Source organism: Microtus oregoni, unplaced genomic scaffold, assembly GCF_018167655.1.
Source record: "Microtus oregoni isolate MIOR12 unplaced genomic scaffold, Mior012 000003F_ref0000135, whole genome shotgun sequence".
Lineage (NCBI taxonomy): Eukaryota > Metazoa > Chordata > Mammalia > Rodentia > Cricetidae > Microtus > Microtus oregoni.
In genome coordinates this window covers 12835039-12855429 of record NW_024543062.1, presented here as the reverse complement: position 1 = coordinate 12855429, position 20391 = coordinate 12835039, and the positions used below count along the sequence as shown (strand labels likewise).

The 20391-nt window shown below is 45.5% G+C and overlaps 1 protein-coding gene across 1 annotated transcript in view; it reads right to left on the bottom strand.

Moving 5' to 3' along the window:
* The window catches only part of Galnt17 (polypeptide N-acetylgalactosaminyltransferase 17), a 431486-nt gene that overhangs the window by 213940 nt on the left and 197155 nt on the right, over positions 1 to 20391 (bottom strand). Inside the window, exon 3 of the mRNA XM_041648500.1 lies at positions 14166 to 14332. Coding sequence (XP_041504434.1) covers positions 14166 to 14332 — 167 coding nt within the window. The remainder of the gene's footprint in view (positions 1 to 14165; positions 14333 to 20391) is intronic.

The following is a 20391-nucleotide window of genomic DNA, read 5'->3' as shown; positions in this document are numbered from 1 at the left end:
CCTCCCACCTCCTTCCAGGTCTAGTAAGGTGAGCATCCAAACAGCCTAGGCTCCCACAAAGCCAGTATGTGCAGTAGGAACAAAACCCAGTGTTATTGTTCTTGACTTCTCAGCAGTCCTCATTGTCCACTATGTTCAGCGAGTCTGGTTTTATCCCATGCTTTATCAGACACAGTCCAGCTGGCCTTGGTGAGTTCCTGATAGAACATCCCCATCCTGAGTGAGGTAAGCCAGACCCAAAAAGAGGAACATGGGATGTACTCACTCATAATTGGTTTTTAGCCATTAATAAAGGACATTGAGCCTATAATTCGTGATCCTAGAGAAGCTAAATAAGAAGGTGAACCCAAAGAAAAACATATAGTCATCCTCCTGGATATTAACGCTCATCAGGCAATGAAAGGAGACAGAGACAGAGTCCCAACATTGGAGCACTGGACTGAAACCCCAAGGTCCAAATCAGGAGCAGAAGGAGAGAGAGCACGAGCAAGGAACTCAGGACCGCGAGGGGTGCACCCACACACTGACCCAAAAGTCTTATGATAGTCCCATTGCTGAGACCTGGACGTGTCCATCTCTGAAATCTCAGAATCAAAGTAGATCCAGAGCAAGGACACACACAGGAATGACTCCTTGATATTGGACTGTGGAGACAGCTTAGCAGATAAAATGCTTGCTGTGTGCAAACTGGAAGACTGGAATTTAGAGTCTCAGAACCCACGTAAAAACCAGGTATGTATGGTAGCTACCTGTAATGCAGTGCTTGGGAGGCAGAGACAAGGGATGTCTGAGGCAAGCTAGCTAGTCAGACTAGCTGGAGTTGGTGAGTCTGGGTTCAGTGAGAGACCCTGCCTCAGTAAATAAAGAGGAGAATGATCAAGGAAGGCACATAATAAATCAGCTCTTACCCCCCCACACACATATGTATGTATGAACATGTACACACAAGTGTGCCTATATACACATGAACACACACACACACACACACACACACACATATATATATATATATACATATATATATATATATATATATATATACCTGCATGCATAACACAACACACACATGTGGAATGTAATAACACAGAAGAAGGGTATCTCACATATTTTATTCTCTGAGCATCCCCCAGCTTTACCATCTTAAATAATGTACTTGTTGACTACGAAGCAAAGGGTTGGAATAAAAGGGAGTGGGGGAGAGGCAAGAGTCAGAAGTTTCAGAAAAGACTGGAGAAGGTTTAAAAGGAATGTTTTTTTTTTTGTGGCATATGAAAGCATTTACAGGCAATGCTATATGGTGAGATAAAAGAAATAAGAAATCCAAAGGCACGGAAGACGTAGAAGAGACACGAGGTCCAGAATACCAAAGGGCTAAACTCAATCCATTACTCCGAGTGGTGATTCCATGAAGAGGGATGCTGGGTAAAGGAAAACCTCTGTGGCTTTGAACTCCATTGTCAAAAAATTCCCACTTTCTGCTTCTACCATTCAGAATTTCCTCTTGGGTGCCAGTGAGATGGTTCAGTGCATAAAGGCACTTGCTCCCAAGATTAATAACCTGACACCCATGTGAGGAAACTGACCCACCCAATTGTTCTCTGATTGCCACGCATGTTCTGCAGCATGCATGCCCACAAATAAATAAACATGTTTATTTTTTTTAAAAAAAGTAGTAGATAAGTACAAGTTACAAAAACTGACAAGGAAGCCTCATTCCGTCTACAAGTGGCTATCACAAATTAAGATGGCATTTGCCACTCTATCCACACAAAAACAGTCAAGGTCTGGAGACCTCTCAGTGAGTAAAGTGCCTGCCATACAGTCATGAGGACCTAAATTCAACCCCCAGAAGTCATTTTTTTTTTTAAAGAAAAAAATGTTCAGAACAAACTTGTAATCCTAGTGCTTGGGAGGCCAAAACAGGCAGATCTACAAGGTTTACTAGTTCCAGATGAGCAGCAAATACTATCCCCAAAAAAAGAAAGGAAGGAAGGAAAAGCAAGAAAAAAGAAAGGAAGGAAGGAAAAAGGAAAGAAAGAAAGAAAGAAAGAAAGAAAAAAGTAGTTTGCCCCTGAGGAATAGTATCTTATCTGAGCCAGTCCTCTGACCTATACATTCACACACACACACACACACACACACACACACACACGCAGTCAAAAATCTGGTGTCTGCAGCCGACCCTAACAACATATGAACTTAAGCGATAAAATTTGTCTACAGGCTGGAGTGTGTTTTTCTTTCATTATGTTTCTTATTTACTGTGATATTGATTCTGAAGGCTCTGAAGCCAGCAAACCTCTCCCCTTGAAATAGCAGGAGTTGCCATCATTAAGGAGTGAAAGCAGAACAAATCAAAGACAGGAAAAGCTCCCGAGACCACAGGGAGGTGTCTCAGCACCAGGCTGCTTCTTCCTTGAGTTTTTTTTAAATGCACTTGACAGTCCAGGATGGAATAACTAAAGTAAGTCATGTGACCAGTTCCCCTTTTCTGGTGTTAGAGGGTCTGGGCTCTTAGTGAAAGTCCTATGCAAAATGCCCAGTGAGTTTTTAGGAAATGCCCACGCTGAAGTGGTGCACAGGTGTTCCATAAACGGCTTGTAGAAATGGACACATCTCTTCTAACGAAGGGAAACACAGAAAGATATGTAACAGAGATGCGGGGGTGGGGGGGTGAGGGGTGGGCGGGTGGGAGGGTGGGAGGGTGGGGGTTGGGCTCAACTCTGTTAGGATAATAATTACTCTCCAACAATGGTTCTCAACCCTTCTCATTGCTGCGACCCTTTGATACAGTTCATCATGTTGTGGGGACCCCCACTTGTCTTCATTGCTACTTTATAACTTTAACTTTGCTACTGTTATGAATCACAGTGTAAATAGTTGTATGTTCTGATGGTCTTTGGGAGTCATGACCCACAGGTTGAGAACCACTGCTCTACAAGTATCAGGACCAATTCTCCAGAATCTACATTAAAAAAAAATGCTGGCCATGGTAATGTTTAATAGGAAAGTTTAATAGGAATCCTAGGCCAGGAAAGGTGGAGACTGGTGCATCCCCGAGTGCGCTGGAGATCCAGTCTAATCTCTTACCAAGGCACTAACAACTTAGAGACCTGTCTCAGAAACAAACAGCAACAGAAGTGAGCAGCAAAGGAACTGAAGCTCTCTGTAAGGGGTTCAGTGCACATCCCACCAGTATGGCACCTGCCCACCTGCCTAGAATCCACCAGTGAGGGGCTGGGGTGCAGCTCAGTGGTAGAGCCCCTGCCTAGAATCCCCCTAGTGAGGGGCTGGGGTGTGGCTCAGTGGTAGAGCCCCTGCCTAGGATCCCCCAGTGAGGGGCTGGGGTGTGGCTCAGTGGTAGAGCACCTGCCTAGAATCCCCCAGTGAGGGGCTGGGGTGTGGCTCAGTGGTAGAGCACCTGCCTAGAATCCCCCAGTGAGGGGCTCGGGTGCAGCTCAGTGGTAGAGCCCCTGCCTAGAATCCCCCTAGTGAGGGGCTGGGGTGTGGCTCAGTGGTAGAGCCCCTGCCTAGAATCCCCCTAGTGAGGGGCTGGGGTGTGGCTCAGTGGTAGAGCCCCTGCCTAGAATCCCCCAGTGAGGGACTGGGGTCATTGCTCAGCAGTGGAGCACTGGCATAGAGTCTTCCAGTGATGGATTTCATAAAGCCCAGGGATTACTCTTCAGAAATTGAAAAACAAATAAATGAAAACCACAATAGAACTAAATAAAACACAACAGCCACAGAGCAGTTGAAGTCAGGATGAGATCTTCAGCTCAAATTCGAGTGAATGAAAGTCCTGAATATAACGGCAGACATTACTAAGGTAGAGGCAGAAAGGACTTAGTGCATCATTTCATCTAAGTTTATATTTGCTTCAAAATTAAATAATGTTTGTTACTGCTGCATTTGTCCAGTTTACCTTTTTAAAAAAAAAACATTTCTCTCTCTCTCTCTCTCTCTCTCTCTCTCTCTCTCTCTCTCTCTGTGTGTGTGTGTGTGTGTGTGTGTGGATGTGCATGGGTGGGTGTGTGGGTGCATACAAGTGGGTGCAGATGACTATGAAGGTCAGAAGAAAATGTCAAATCCCCCAGAGCTGGAGTTACAGGTAGTTGTGAGCCATTCAAATTCAGCTCCTCTGCAAGATCAGCAAGTGCTCTTAACCACCGAGCCATCTCTTGAGCCCTTATTCTTCTTTTTAGAGTCGGGTGGCATAGAAGGCTTTGGCTAGGGCTCTCTCTCTCTCTCTCTCTCTCTCTCTCTCTCTCTCTCTCTCGTATATACATGGTCCTTTCCGCTTCCTTCATCATGTAGCCTAAAAGCACAAGTATGGAAATGCAAATGTGTCACCTAACCGTGGTGACACAGCCACTGAGCAAGAGCTGTCAAACTGCAGTGATCTGGCTGGGGGGCAACAACGAGAATCGTTTATGATTAGGGAAGCTCTTTCTAGGCAGGAGGAAAGGTAGGTGATGTTCACAGGATGAGTGCCTGGCCAAGCATGGAGCTGTGTGATAACAGGGCATCTCCCGCCTCTGTCAATCAGGGCCTCACCCACACAGGGAGAATGCTATCTCCCCCAAACATAAGACTTCTTCTATCACTGCAATTATAAACCCAGAAGAAAAGCAAACAATGCCAGGTGGATGCTTTCCCAAAATCCTTTCTAGAAGACCAGAGGGTAGAACCTTCCATTCAAAAAAAAAAAAGTTTTTTAACCCAAGCCACACTGCTTTCAACTTTTGAACACAACTGAACAAGAGAGGCTACCCACCGCCAGGTGTGCTAGTTCTAAAGACAGTGTCAGTGACAAGTTATATAACCAACCCGATCACAGAAACACACAAGATGATGCCTGGTCGCAGATAGGGTGTTAGTCAGTTTTCTGGCAATAAAATGCATATTTTTTTTTATACACATGAAAAGAAAAGCTCTATTTTGGTTCACAGTTTTGGTTTTTAGTCCATGATTCTGTCTAATCAACTTTATAAAATGTGTGATAATCACTAGATAAAGTAGGATACACCCATAAACTCCAGCATTGGGGAAACTGAGGCAAGAGACACATGAGCTCAAGGCCAGCCTGGGCTATATAATAAGATTCTGTCTCAACAAAACAACAAAAACAATCAAGGTTGGAGAAGTAGCTCATCAATAGAACCCCTGCCTAGAATCCCCCAGTGAGGCGCTGGGGTGTGGCTCAGTGGTAGAGCTCCTATCTAGAATCCCCCAGTGAGGGGCTACGGTGGGGCTCAGTGGTAGAGCCCCTGCCTAGAATCCCCCAGTGAAGGCCTGGGTGTGGCTCAGTGGTAGAGCACCTGCCTAGAATCCCCCAGTGAGGGGCTGGGTGTGGCTCAGTGGTAGAGCACCTGCCTAGAATCCCCCAGTGAGGGGCTGGGGTGTGGCTCAGGGCAGAGTACTAGTCTAGACTCTTCCCTGTGAGAAGTTGAAGGCATAGTACAGCAAAATTTTAGATTTCATCCTCAGCACCATAGAAAGAATAAAAAATAAATTAAAATTACAATAAAACAGCATGAAAGCTCATAGTTTAGTTGTCTGAAGTGTTGAGTTCACCAGCACAGAATGCTGTACAGCACTCGCTGCCATCTCCATGACTTCTCTCTCCTTCACTGTACTTCGGTGCTTATTAATTGGTAATCTCCACCCTCACCCAACTCTGGTTGTGCAAGTGTCATTTCAGGGGTCACAATGAGTAGAAAACGAGGCTCAACGGACATCTTAGACACCTGTGGCAAGCTGCCCACTCAGAAGATTAGAAAGTAAAGATGAGAGAGAGAAAGGCCATTTGTGGGAAAGGACTGTCCAGGAAGCAAAATCAAACACACACACACACACACACACACACACACACACAGTATTACCATCCAGCAGGGAATAAGAAAACATATCGCTTCCATTAAGTCAAGACAATATGTTTATAGAAGGGAACTTTTGGGGAATTTAAAAAAAGAAGACTACTGGGAACTAACGTTATGAGAGCAGGAAAAGTTTAAGACAGTGGTAGAGAGGGGAACAAAAAGAAAATGAACGAAAAAGCAAAGGAAGCAGAGGAAAAGGACTTTTCTAAGTAAAGATGGGGAAACTGGAGGGTTGAGCTAAGTTAGTGCTTCTCATCCTTCCTAATGCTGCGACCCTTTAACACAGTTCCTCATGTTGTGGTGACCCCCCCAACCATACAAATTATTTTCATTGCTACTTCATAACTGTAATTTTGCTACCATTATGAACAATAATGTAAATATCTGCTATGCAATATACCTCATATGTGACCCCTAAGGAGGTCATGACCCACAGGTTGAGAACCTATGAGCTAAGCCATCCAAGGCTGAAGCAAAGGGAGATTTGGAAGAACACATAAGGAGAGAGTATTCTGGTTTGCTATGTGTTGCTGTAATAAGACATTCTGACTAAAAAAAATCCTGAGGAGGAAGGAGCTTGCCTTATACTTCCAGGTCACAGTTCGCTGTTGAGGGATCCTGGGAGGGAATTCAAGAGATGAACCTGAAGTAACCTTGGAGGAACACTGTGCTGACTCACGCCACGGCTTGTGCATAGCTACTTTTCTTATATCGTCCAGGAGCACCTGCTACAGACTGTGCCTCTCCTCATGGGCTGAGCCCTTGTGCAGCAATTAACAGCCAAAACAGATGTTCCACAGACAGGGTCACAGGCCAGTCTGACCTGGGCTCTCTGTCCCTTGAGGTTCTCCCGTCGGAGGCTCATGGGCTGGGTTGAGTTGAGAATTCAAACTGACCAGGATAAGGTGTAATCACTCATATGTGGAACTGATAAGAAGGGGAAAGACACAAGTAGAGGGGGGAGTCCCAGGGGTGTTGGGAGGGCAAAGGAGGAGAGGGGGAGATGAGAAGAGTCCTAGGACAGTGACTGTCACCAAAGTATATTATTTACATGTATGAAAATGGTATGACGAAACCCATTCCTCCATACAGTTAATACATATTAGTGAAAACACACAAGTGACCCAATTAGGTGTGCTGATGGACACCTGTGTCACAGTGCTCAGAAGGCAGAGACAGGAGGCCAGGTGTTCCAGGCCAGACTGAGTTTCAGAGTGAGAATCCTCAAAACCAAAACAATCAACCCAGATACAGTCAACATTCCTGTAATTCCAGCGCTTGAGAGACAGGAAGATCACTATGAGTATGAGGGTTTCCTGGAGTACAGGATAAAACCCTGTCTGAGGGGGGAAAAGAAGTAGGGGCTGGAGAGCTGATTCAGTGGTTAAGGGCCCTTGCTGCTCTTTCAGAGGACCTAAGTTTGCAACACCCTCAACGGGCTGTTCATTACTGCCTATACCTTCAGTCCATAGGCATCCAAAGCTTTTCTCGGGCCTACGAGGGGTCCCTACAGTGTGGGCATACATGCCTGCACACACACATACAAACAAATGAAAATAAAATTGATTTTTTTTAAATCTGGAGACTGGCCTTTAAAAATTTAAATTGCTTGCCACACACCCATGCAAAGCAGAGTTGGGCTTCCCAGAAGCTCAATATGGTGGCCCTGGTGACTACCTGCAAGGTCCCTACAATGTGGACATACATGCACACACACACACACACACACACACACACACAAAAAAAAAATGAAAATAAAATTGATTGTTATTTCTTTTAAATCTGGAGACTGGTTTTTAAAAAGTTAAAGTGTTGCCGGGCAGTGGTGGCGCACGCCTTTAATCCCAGCACTCGGGAGGCAGAGGCAGGCGGATCTCTGTGAGTTCGAGACCAGCCTGGTCTACAAGAGCTAGTTCCAGGACAGGCTCCAAAACCACAGAGAAACCCTGTCTCGAAAAACCAAAAAAAAAAAAAAAAGTTAAAGTGTTCACCACACACCCATGAAGAGCAGAGTTGGGCTCCCCAGAAGCTCAACATGGTGGCCCTGGTAGCCCACCTGCAATTTGACACCGAAAGGCAGAGGCAGGTGATCCCTGAAGTAAACTAACTAAGGAGACAAGACATACTGACCAGCCTAGCTTTGGGTTTGACAGAGAGACCCTGCCTCAGTGAATAAGGTGAGGGTAATGGAGGGTGATCCCTCACAGCAATCCTGAGCCTATACATGCATGCGCACGCATGTGCATGCGCACACACATTACATATGTACTGCCTTAGAGTTTCTATGGATCTGATAAAACAATCTGTTCAAAAGAAACACAGCTTATTTCAGCTTACAGCTCTTGTGAAGGGACTCTGGAGGCAGGAACCTGGAAGCAGGAATGTGGAGGCAGGAACTGGAGCAGAGGCCTTGGAGGAGTGCTGCTTACTGGCTTGCTTCTCATGCTTGCTGAGCCTGCTTTCTTATACCATCCAGGACCAGCAGCCTGGGGGTGGCACCGCCCACAGTGGACTCTCCCCATCAATCACTAATTAGGAAAACATCTTACAGAGGCATTTTTCCTTGGTAAGATACTTTCTTCCCAGATATGCCTAGGTTTGTGTCAAGCTAACAAAACTCAAGTAGCGTGTGTGTGTGTGTGTGTGTGTGTGTGTGTGTGTGTGTGTGTGGTAAGCATACATGAAAAATGGACAAGAAAAAGTAACCTAAAGTTATACTGGGGCCAGTCTTCTGGATTAAACCTGACCTGTACCAGTTCATGTGTGTAACATTCAAACATCTAGGAAGAAAATGATTCTACAAGCTTCCAGAGAGGAAGAAGGGGGGGAGGCATGCAAAAGATCAGGGATTAAAATGTCTTTGATTCCTCTTTAAAACACACACACACACACACACACACACGGCAGAAGGAAAATACCAGAGCAAAGCCACCAAAATTCTTAAAGTGACATTTAACTCTACTGTGTCACCTATCATACAGAAGACAGGGAGAATGCCATCTTCAGCCTGCATCTCAAATGATTTTCTCTACCTTGAAGTCTTTTTCTCAGGAAGCTTCTAGAGGTGGTGCTTTACATGTATAAGCATGCTAAAGGAGAAGAATAAAGGCATGGGGTGAAGCATTGGAGAGGAGGAAGGAAACTTCCAGAAGGACAGGGGAAGGAGCTCCAAATGACAGTGGTACAGAGATCAACTCTATGGCCAAGTATTTGGAACTTCCTGTAAACTTACTTAGGTGTCACTTCTAGGTGTCTCCTCCAATTCTCTCTGTCTAGCACTGAGCACACCCCCATCCTCACTGGGGGCTTCTAGGCAGGTGCTCTACCACTGAGCCACACCCCAGCCCCTCACTGAGGGATTTCAGGAAGGTGCTCTACCACTGATCCACACCCCAGCCCCTCACTGGGGGATTCTAGGCAGGGGCTCTACCACTGATCCACACCCCAGCCCCTCACTGGGGGATTCTAGGCAGGTGCTCTACCACTGAGCACACCCCAGCCCCTCACTGGGGGATTTTAGGCAGGTGCTCTACCACTGAGCACACCCCAGCCCCTCACTGGGGGGTTCTAGCAGGTGTTCTACTGCTTATCTGTATTCCAAAATCTTTTATGCTTTATAAAAATTTTAAAACTATGTTGCCTAGGCTGATTATCAGCTCAGTAATGTATTCAGGCCTTAAACTTGCTATCCTCCTTCCTCAGTTTCTCTTGTTCCTGGAGTCTTCCGTAGGCCTCTCCTAGATCTTATTCCCTTGGTATGGCTAATGAATGTTTGATATGGAATCAGAATGGTGTGGAGGTATCAAGAGAACTATTTTAAGGAGGCATATGCTCTCACTAACAAATACTATGAGGTCAGGGAGCAGAAACTGGATCTGACGAGGAGAAAGCATTGACTAGTTTTGCTTGAGTGATTTGGTGTGATAGATCAAGCACAGGAATTGCACACAACTCGAACTTAACATACCGCAGATATGGGGTAAGGGAGTCTGTCAATTTCTCAAAAAGATGAACAAAGCCATTGAAGGTTAATACACAGTGTCAGTCTGCATCCTGAATGAAGAATGACCTCACATAAAAATAAAACAGTCTGGGCTGGAGAGATAGGCCATCAGGTAAAGGCACCTTCCGGCAGGCCTGACAACCCGAGTTCCATCCCTGGGAGTTCCAGGAGGGGAGGAGAGAACCAGTTTCATAGGTTTCCTCTGACTTCAAATACACATTATCATGTGTGTGTGCCACCTCTAGAAAAATTAAATATAATTAAAAATTTTAAATCAGGGTTGGAGAGATGGCTCAGCAGTAATGAGCACTGGCCACTCTTCCAGAGGACCTGAATTCAATTCCCAGGGCCCTCATGGTGGCTCATAACCATCTGTAATACAGTTCTAGGGGATCTGATGCCCTCTTCTAGCCTCTGAGGCCTGAGGTACAAGCATGGTGCATAGACATGCATGCAGTGGAAACATCCATAGACATAAAGGAAATAAATTTTTTTTAAAAAAAATAAACACTTTAACATGGACTGCGTATCCCCGTCCTTATTTGCCCTACTGCCTGAGACCAGCTAACTTCATGATGGACCGCTCAGACCTCCTTACAATGATGTCTGTAGACACATTTATAATAAAAACAGAAGTGATTACACTTAACACCACAGGGAGGTAAGTGAAAAAAGCAGAATATTAACTGGTTTGCATGATCAGATCTCACCTACATAAAGCCGACACTTTAAAGGAAGAAAGTTTGAATGAGTTCATCTCTGGTTAGTGTCTGTTTTTTCAGTTATATTTGCTTTTTGATATGTCTCCATTTCCTTACAAAGAATATTTATTACTTTAATATCAGAAAACAATTATTAGTCTGGAAGAAACAGAGAATGTTTTAATCAAATTTGAACAGATGCTAAATGAGATTAACACCATGAATCTTGAAGAACTAAACTTGAAGTGAAAAAAAATGCTTCTAAGGTCAAGAGAACATTCTATAATGGTGAAAACTAAAATTATGGTGGACATAGAAGGCCCATGGGTACAGACCTGCAGCTACCAAACAACAGCTAAAAACAGACACTATTCAGGAGCCATGACAAAGAAGCAGTCATTGTGGGACATTTGAAAATATCATTATCTCAGATTCTAAGCAAGCACACGCACACAACTGACGCTCAGCTGGAATTTAGCATTGTTATTATAGTGTATAGGGTTATTAAATATACGGCATCTACATAACAGCATATATGAAGAATGTCTCAGTAAAACAAACACAACAGAGAGGGCACTGAATTCTGTGAAAGGAAAAATGTGTTTGTAGAGTGGAGAAAATATGGAGACTAGAAGCCAGAAATGATAAGAAAGAAATGGTATTCATATAGTCAATTCTGGTCCCCTGAGTCACTGAGGCCAATAAAGGATAATAAACAGGACTTAACCTTATTGTCTGACTCAATCAAACACTTTTCTCCTTTCTTTATTTTCTAGTAATGATTATTTGTTAGTACAAAAATTTATTTTGTTTTTTTAATTATGTGCATGTCTGCATGTGGGTATGTGCACATGAGTGCAGGTGCACATAGAGGCCAGAAGAGGGCATCAGATCCCCTGGAACTGAGCTCAAGTCCTCTGGAAGAGCAGCAAGTGCTCTTTACCACTACGACATTATACCAGCCCCTCCACTAGCTTTATCTAGGCCACCCTAAACAGCACCTTCAGAAACAGGCACAAGGACTCGTTATTTCATCCAGGGATTCTAAAATGCGATTCCCATGCTCACCCACAAAATTATCACCACGACTATGAGACATAAAATTTCCTATACTGGTTATACTGGCATATGCCTGTCATCCCAAGACTTGGGAGGTAGAAGCAAGAGGATCCGTGGTTCAAGGTCATCCTCAGCTACATAGTTTGAGGAAAGCCTGGGCTACATGAGACCTTATCAAGGAAGGAAGGGAGGGAGGGAGGGAGAGAGGGAGGGAAGGAGGGAAGGAGGGAGGGAGGAAGAGGGAGGGAGGGAAGAAGGGAATGAGGGAAGAAAAAGGAGAGGGAGGGAGGGAGGGAAGGAAAGGGTAAAGGGAGAAAAACTATAGTACTAAAATCTAGTCAGTGATCAACTCATATGCACTGAATGATGACCCAGAGGAAACAGATTACTGAGCCCAGGAGCACGGCTCACCAAGTCTTTGGGGATCATCCAGCAGTTCTGAAGTGTCCCTGAGGGAAACTCCCTGCTTCTGGGCTGATCCAGACCCGGTCTCCTGGAGATCAGGCTACAAAAAAGACCAAAGAGAGCTCATCTTCTTTCAAACCCTAGAGCACCTTGTGGGGTAATCTCTCTACTCAGTGCAAGAGGCTTAGGTACCCCTAATCCTATGAACACTTGGAAGATTAGCCTCCTGGGCCTTCGACAGGCTCACTCTGCACTTGTCATGTCTGTCCTGAGCTCAGAGGGATTTCTCCCTGTGGTGAGCACATTGTGAGCAGATACAAGAGCATGATTATCAGTGCCTATGTCTGCACACCTGGTCAATGTACTTTTGTATAATGTTGTCTCAGGATATCCTAGGAATTTTGTAATCATACCAAAATTCCTGCTTGCCTTCTATTTTAATTGACACACTGTCTCTAGGTGCGCTGAATTCAAAAGGTCTTTTGACCTGACACAGCTCATTTTCGCTTGCCACCATTTTAGGCTCAGTGACCCAATAGGGGAATTCTAAAACAAAATGTGTTCTTAACATTAACACACACACACACACACACACACACACACCCCACACACACACTGTCACACAGAACCACACACACAGTCACACAGAGTCACACAGACACACACACAGACACACACACACATACACAGGGGAGGGGCTGTTCATTTGTGACCTCACCTCTCACTGAACTGGAAGCTCAACCAATTCAGCTAGGCTAACTGGTCAGCAAGCTCCAGGCCCTCTCCTGCCTCCACCAGCCCTGGGATTATGGGTGCACACCAGCAAGCCTCACATACAGGCAGAATCTAGGGATCAAACTCAGGTCTTCAACTTTTCACAGCAAACACTGAACCATCTCACCGGTTCTAAGGACAATTTTGTTGTTGTTGTTGGAAAAGGTGGAGTCGGAAGAATTTAGACCTTCCTCTTTGTGTTGTTTTGGTGACATGAAAGGGAAATTAATAGATCCAAGCTGAGGGACTCACTCTTGTTTGGTTGGTTTTCTTTTGTTCTTTAGGTAAGGTCTCACTACGTAGCCCAGGCTGAGAAAAACTTGCCATTTAGCCCAGCTTAGTCTAAAACACATGATCCTCCTCCCTCAGCCTCCCAAGTGCTAGGATTAGAGGTATCATGGGCAATCATGATCAACTCCAGTAACTTTATTTATCCATTTATTTAATTTTTCATGTGTGTGTGTGTGCACTTGTTGTATGTGCACAAATGCACTTGCACACATATGTGGATGTGTGTGGAGGCCATAGGACAACCTCGGGTATCATTCCTCAGGAGCTGGACACTGTTTTTTGAGACAGGGTCTCTTACTGCCTTAGCGCTCACTGATTGGGTGAGGCTGGGTGGACATTGAGCCCCAGAGACCTTCCTGTCACTGCCTCCGCAGTGTCAACATGCCATACGTGGCTTTTTAAAAACACAGACTCTGAGAAATCAAAATAAGGTCTTCACGCCTGTGGGGAAGGCACTCTACCTACTAATATTTCTCCTGGACATCCACCTAGTAATTTTATAAGAGCCTGTTCTAGCTCCATGTTGTTGTTGCTGCTATGATAAAATACCTTAAAGATCAAAAAGCATTTTAGAAGAAGAAAGTTTATTTAGCTTCCTATTCAAGATTAGAGGACTAGTCACATCCTACCCGCAGTCAAGAGAGGAAGCAGATGGACCTTGTTCGATTGTTTTCATTTGACCTTTTTTCCTGGCTTATATAGTTCACGATCCTTTTCTTAGGGAATGGTGCCACCCACAATGGGCTGGTCCCTCCTAATTAACTAACAAACAAGACAATCCCCCATACATATACCCATGCGCCAACCTTTCTAGATAATAGACTCTCTTCTCAGGTAATTCTAGGTTGTATCAAGCAGACAGTTAAAATCAGCAAGCATAGATCCACTGAGGGCCCAAACAGTCATGTATCCGTATTTGCCAAGACTCTCCCTTCCTCTCATATGCTCCAGGGAGCAAGAGACATGGACACCAGCATGGTTCCCTTGGGAACCGAAGTGGCATTTCTTTCCTGCTGGCAGGGAGTCCTGCAGGCAGACTGTCCTCCCCCGTACCTTCGTCGCTGTTGTCATCCACCAGGATGATCTCTTTCAGCAGGTGTGTGGGGGTGTGATTGACAGCACTGTGGACTGACCGCAGGATCACAGACAGGGCCTCATTCACGAAGATGAAGATGATGGATATCTGGGGCAACTCCTTGGAGTATTTGAGCTCCTTGCACCTGGGGAAGGGAGAACAGGAAGGCTGTCAGAGAAAGCAGGCCAGCACTCGAGAGGCTGCAGAGATGGCTCAGAGGTTAAAGGCACTGCTCTTGCTGAGGACCAAGGTTCTGGTTCCCAGAACCACACGGAGCTACTCCCAAGTGTCCGCGACTCCAGTTCAAGGGGGGATCTGATGCCATCTCTTAGCTTCCATGGACACCTGCATTCATGTGGCTCACATACAGGCCCTCAGGAACACAAACGCATACATATGAAATGAAACTTTAAAAAAATTAATAGAAAACGAATGCACACAAGATGTGGCTGAACACAGAAGATTTTAGCCAGTTTCTCACCAGGTTTCGACAAGGCAAGAAACCATCACTCTCCCTTAGCACCCTCTCTGTCTTTCTGTCTTTCTGTCTGTCTGTCTGTCTGTCTGTCTCTCTCTCTCTCTCTTCAACAAGGCCTCTGGTATCCCAGGCTGGTCTCAGACTCACCATGGAGCCGAGGATAACATTGCATTACTGGTCTTCCTCCTGTCTTCACTCCCTGGTGCTATGACGACAGCTGTGTACCACCAGACCCAGATTATATGCTGTGGGGGTGCAGCTAGGGCTTGGTGTACAGTAAGAGCACTTTACCAACTGTGCTATGTGTCTGGCCTTCCTTTAGTCTTCTTTTCTAAGAATTGTGAAATAAACCCAAGCAATGAAGAGTTAAAAGATCCAGCCTACAACATCCAAATTTATCACCCCAAAGGAAAAAGAAAATACCTATATTGGGAATACATCCACCTGCACCGCATCCATGCTTCTGTGCTGTTATAGCTGGAATCTAAAATGTCCCCACAGACTAATGTCTTGAGAGGTTTATTTAAAAAAAAACAAACCCACCGTTTGTGGGTAGATGGCTTAATTGGTAAAGTCCTTGCCATGCAGACATGAGGACCTGACTCCCATCTCCAGAACCCACATAAAGAAAAAAAAAAAGGTTGGTGTGGTGGTCCATGCTTATAATCCCAGTGCTGGGAAGCAGAGGCAGAAAGTTCCCTGGGGTTCACCGACTATTCAAACTACCTACTTGGTGAGCTCCAGCTAGTAAGAAACTGTGTTTGAAAAACAAACTAACGGACTAACTAAGGGCTAGGAAGGTGCTCGCTTGCAGTACAAGCCTGAGGACCAGAATCCATGTAAATGCCTGCTGGGTGTGGCAGTGCACCTGTAATTCCAGGCACAAATGGCAAAGACAGAGAATCCCCAGAGTAAGTAGGCAAGAGAGACTAGCTGAATCGGCAAGCTCTGGGATTGATTGAGAGACCCTGCCAAAGTGAATAAGGTAGAAGAGTGAGGAAGGATGATTCCTGACAGCAGGCCTCCACACGTATGCACATACATGTGCAACCATACACACATGAACCCACACACATCCGAACAATATATACACACACACACACACACACACACACACACAAGTATACCCTATACACACCGGAGAGATGCCTCAATAGCACTGGCTGCTCCTACAAAAGAGCCAGGTTCGATTACCAGCACCCCCATGTAAATTTAGAATTGTCTGTAGCTCTATTTCTATGGAATCTGAACCCTTTCTGGTCTTCATGAGCTTCAGGCATGCATGTGGTGCACAGGCATCCATGCAGACAAAAACATGCACTCACATAATGAAACTTTAAAATTAAATAGGAAATAAAATAAACAAGACAGACAACACCCTAGAAATAATAGCTGAAGTTGTTCTCTGGCCTCTGCTTGCACACGTGAATGCACACACGCACACACGTACATGCACACAAGGAGTACAAAGATCCAACTCATCCTGCCTCTGGGAGATGGCATGGGGCATAGAAGGAAGAGTGGAGGACTTGAACAAAGCAAATAAGATGAAGGGATGGAGTGGGAGGGACACGCCGGGGAGGAAGGGCGAGCTACGTCTGTTTCTTTATGCTGAACAGCTTGGGCTGTGTCAGGCCGCATGAATCACACTGACAATTTTCAGAAGAAAATAAAGTTTTCTTACGATATACATCCCTGCCTCCTGAAGAAAATGTTCAGGGATTCATGGATCACATGGTCCTATTTTTGCTATGGCTCCATAAATCCACTGCTGAGGGACACAGGAGGGATATGAATGGCCATTCATTGATAGGCTCATGAGCTGTTGGCGGAAGCCATCTCATTGACTGGGTGGTGATCCAAGGAATGAGGGCCTCTCAGGACTTCTTCTTGCATGCTCAGCCTGGGAGTCTGGCAGCTGCTCCATCTCAGTCCATTACTCTCCATCCTGAAGATGAGAGCCCACAGAGCTCACGCCTAGCTGCTCCGCATGCTTACTTCTTTGGTCTTGTTTGACTTCATTTTTAATTTTTATATTAATTTTGATACAGGGTCTCCTGCCACTCGGGGTGGCCAGAGTTGACCTTGAATGTTCGACCTTCCCGCCTCTACCTCTCAAGCGCTTAGGATTAGAGGTGTGCACCGCCACAGCTAGTTTGTGTAGTGCTGAGAATGGTACCCAGGGCTGTGGGCATGCTGGGCAAGCATTCTACCAACCGAGCCACGTCCCCAGTGCAGGTCTGTTATTTTAACAGCCTCCAGTCCTTGCAGGCAAGAAGGAAAGACAGAGCACTCTCTGTATTGAGCCGTCTCTACCCATGAGCAGTGGAGTCTGGTTGTTCTCCAGTATGGAGTTCATTGATATCAACTTGATTGGATCTGGGATCAACTAAGAGACATTCTGTGGGCAGACGCTTCTCCAGAGCAGGCTTCCCCTTCTACAGCAGCCCAGATATAGAGAACTCTGATGGGAAAGCATCACTGTTTACCTTCCTTCATGCCTTGTTAGCAAGTGCATCTATGCCAGGCCACTGCGGCAGCAGCCACCCTTCCCTGACATCAGCTTCTTCAGCCTTCTAATGTGGCTCTCTAGGAATCCCCTAGGCCTTCACCATTCAGACTACAGAGACATCAAGTCTCATGGTCTGAGCAGTTACCATTTCCTACGTAGGGAGACCCAGACAGTTTAAGAGAGGAGAAAGACCAACAGAGAGCAAGCAAAGATCATGTATTTATTCTCTCACTGCTCTTGACTGCGGATGTGATGCCTTAAGTCCCTACAGCAATGGGCTGTAACCCTTTCCTCCCCCAAGTTGCTTTTGGCCAGGGTGTTTTATCTCAGCAACAGAAAGGGAACTAGAGGTGATACTAAATCTAAGACACTAGCATGGGGAATGGAAAACACTCCACACAAATAGCAAACAGCCCAGAAGCCATCCTGGAGTGTGCCAGGCGTAACGTGTACCAACACAGTCTCAGATCTCTTCTCCAAAACAACGTATCTCCTTTCCATAACTAGTCAGTTATCAATAAACAGTCCTTTACGTAAACAGAGATGGTTGGTAGGGAAGGGATCTGCATTAGTTATCTCTCTATGGCTGTGGTAAAGCGTCATGACCAAGGCGACTCGGAAAACAAAGAGTTTACTTAAGGCTTATGATTCTAGAGGGTTAGAGTCCATGTTGGCACATCAGAGGTAGCAGGTAGAGGAGGTTGGAGCAGAGAGCTGAGAGAGCTCACATCTGGAACCACAAAACAGCAAGTGGAGAGAGCTGGAAATAGCATGAGCCTTCGAAACCTCAAAACTTACCCTCAGTGACATCCTGCTTCTAGGAAGGCCACTCCTCTTGAGCCTCCCCTAATAGCCACCAACTGGGGATCAAATGTTCACATGTTGGAGACTTAAGGGGGACATCTTATTCAAATCATCACAGAATCTTAAGTGGGGGGGGTCAATTTTTTTCTTTTTTGTCTTTTTATTAAGCTCTAGATTTTTCTCTGTTCCCCTCCCTGCCTCTCCCCTCCCCTTCAACCCTCTCCCAAGGTCCCCATGCTCTCAATTTACTCAGGAGGTCTTCTCTTTTTGTATTTCCCATGTAGATTAGATCTATGTAAGTATCTCTTAGGGTCCTCATTGTTGTCTAGATTCTCTGGGATTGTGATTTGTAGGCTGATTTTCTTTGCTTTATATTTAAAAACCACTTATGAGTGAGTACATGTGTGTGTGGGGAGGGGTCAATTTTAACCCATGCCCAAGACCTAACGCAGGATCCAGAGAAAGTAAAAACTAAGTTTCTCTTCTCCAAAAAATGGGGGACTCCTGGGTGGAATAGATTACCAATGAGGCTGGGGAAAGGAAACTAAAGGAAAGATAAAGATAAAGAAGGAAGCCAAGAGAAGATGTGGAAGAATATAACGAAATGCTGTCCTCTGGAGATGGCCATGGCACTCACGAACTCACGGAAGCTGTGTCTCCCTGTACAAGATCAAGGTGGGAAACATCCCAGCATGGACTGGGGAGGAGCTCCCAAGTTCCCCCCCCCCCCCGAGGACCTACAGGTTTGCTAGGGGGAGAGGCATTCTCTTTGGTAGTGTAGACACTGGTAGGTTTCTTAAGCCCCTATAATAACCCCTCACCATGCACAAGGAACAGGACCAATTAAATTCAGCAGATCACAAAAAAGCTAAACAAACAAACAAGACATGAAAATAGGAGATGGATTTGTGGGGGTGGGAAGAGGCAGGGATGAGTGTGATTGGGAGTAAAATGAGAAAAGACAATGGGGTCAGTCAATAAAGGACACTATAAACGTGTACAGAATTATCAGACAACAGTAGCAATGGAAGAACTTGGTGACAGGCTCCTGGAACAGTGCACATTCATTGCCCCTGTCCATTCTGGCTGTGACCCTAGGATGTGACCATCAACTCTGTTAACCATCACCATCTCCTTCTCTTCCCAAGGAAGCCACCAGACTTGGTTCACCTGATACCAAAAATGCCCAGAGTCACATCACTGATGGTGACCTAGACATAGACTCTCCTTTGAGAGACCACCAGGGCAAACCACAGGAGAAATGGAAGAAAATAGAGTCCTCTGGTGAATTTTGAGCTTCTTGTTACAAGACGGAAGAAGTTCTGGAGACAAGTGGTGGCCTTGCTTCAAAACATGAGAATGTGCACTTAAAGCAAGATGGCAACTTAACCAGAAGGGGAAAAAAACTAATTCAAGGTAGATATGGTGGCACAAAGCTGCAACCTCAGTACTTTGGAGGCAGAGGCAGGAGGATTGCTACAAGTTCAAAGCCAGTCTGGGCTGCATAGTAAATTCAAGTTCATTCAGGGCTACATAATGAGACCCTGTCTTAAAAAGCAGAAAAGGGGGTGGAGTCCATCTCTCTTCCCCAACCTCTTTGTCTTTCTATTTCTCTGTCTCTTCATCTTCCCCTTCTTCCTCCTTCCCTCCCTCCCTCTCTCCCTCCTTCCCTCCTCTTTCCATCTCCCTACTGCTCCACCTTTCTCCCTCCCTCCTCTTTAATTCTGTCTGATCTCTTGGTCTCTCCTTTCTCTCTGCACCTGTATCTCCATTGTTCATCTCTCTCTACCTTCCTCCCTGTTTTTCTCCATCTCTTTATCCCTCCCCCATTATTTCTCATCTTTCTACATCCCTCTATGTCTTTTTCTCCAACTCCATCTTTCCATTTTCACCGTTCTTGCCATCTGTCTCTCAGTCTATCTTATCTCTCTCTTTCCACCACCATTTCTCCATCTCTCTCACTTTGCTACTTCCTTTTCTTCCTTCTCTCTCTCTCAACACACATACACAACACATACACATTGCCTCTCTGTGTGTCATATACACATATACCCTATCCTCTTTCTCTCTCTTTCTACACACACACACAAACACCCTCTTGCTCACCTTCCTCTGAGGAGCCATGACAAGCACACTGCTCTCTACTTTGGGAGAGAGATTTGCAACTGATTGGAGTGTCCTACCTCATGAAACACTGTCACTGGAACCCCTCCTTCCCCTCAGAGCCTTGGAGCCTCTGACCCACCCCGAGGAATACTCAGAACCACCTTACTAGGGATACTGTTACTAGAATGCCATTCTCTCCACACTCCCCTGGCCTTCGCTGGCTTCCTCTGCCATGCCGGAAATGCTGCAGTCAGCTCCTCTCAGCCTCAACCACCACAGGCTCCCTGCCTAACAGTTTTCTCTC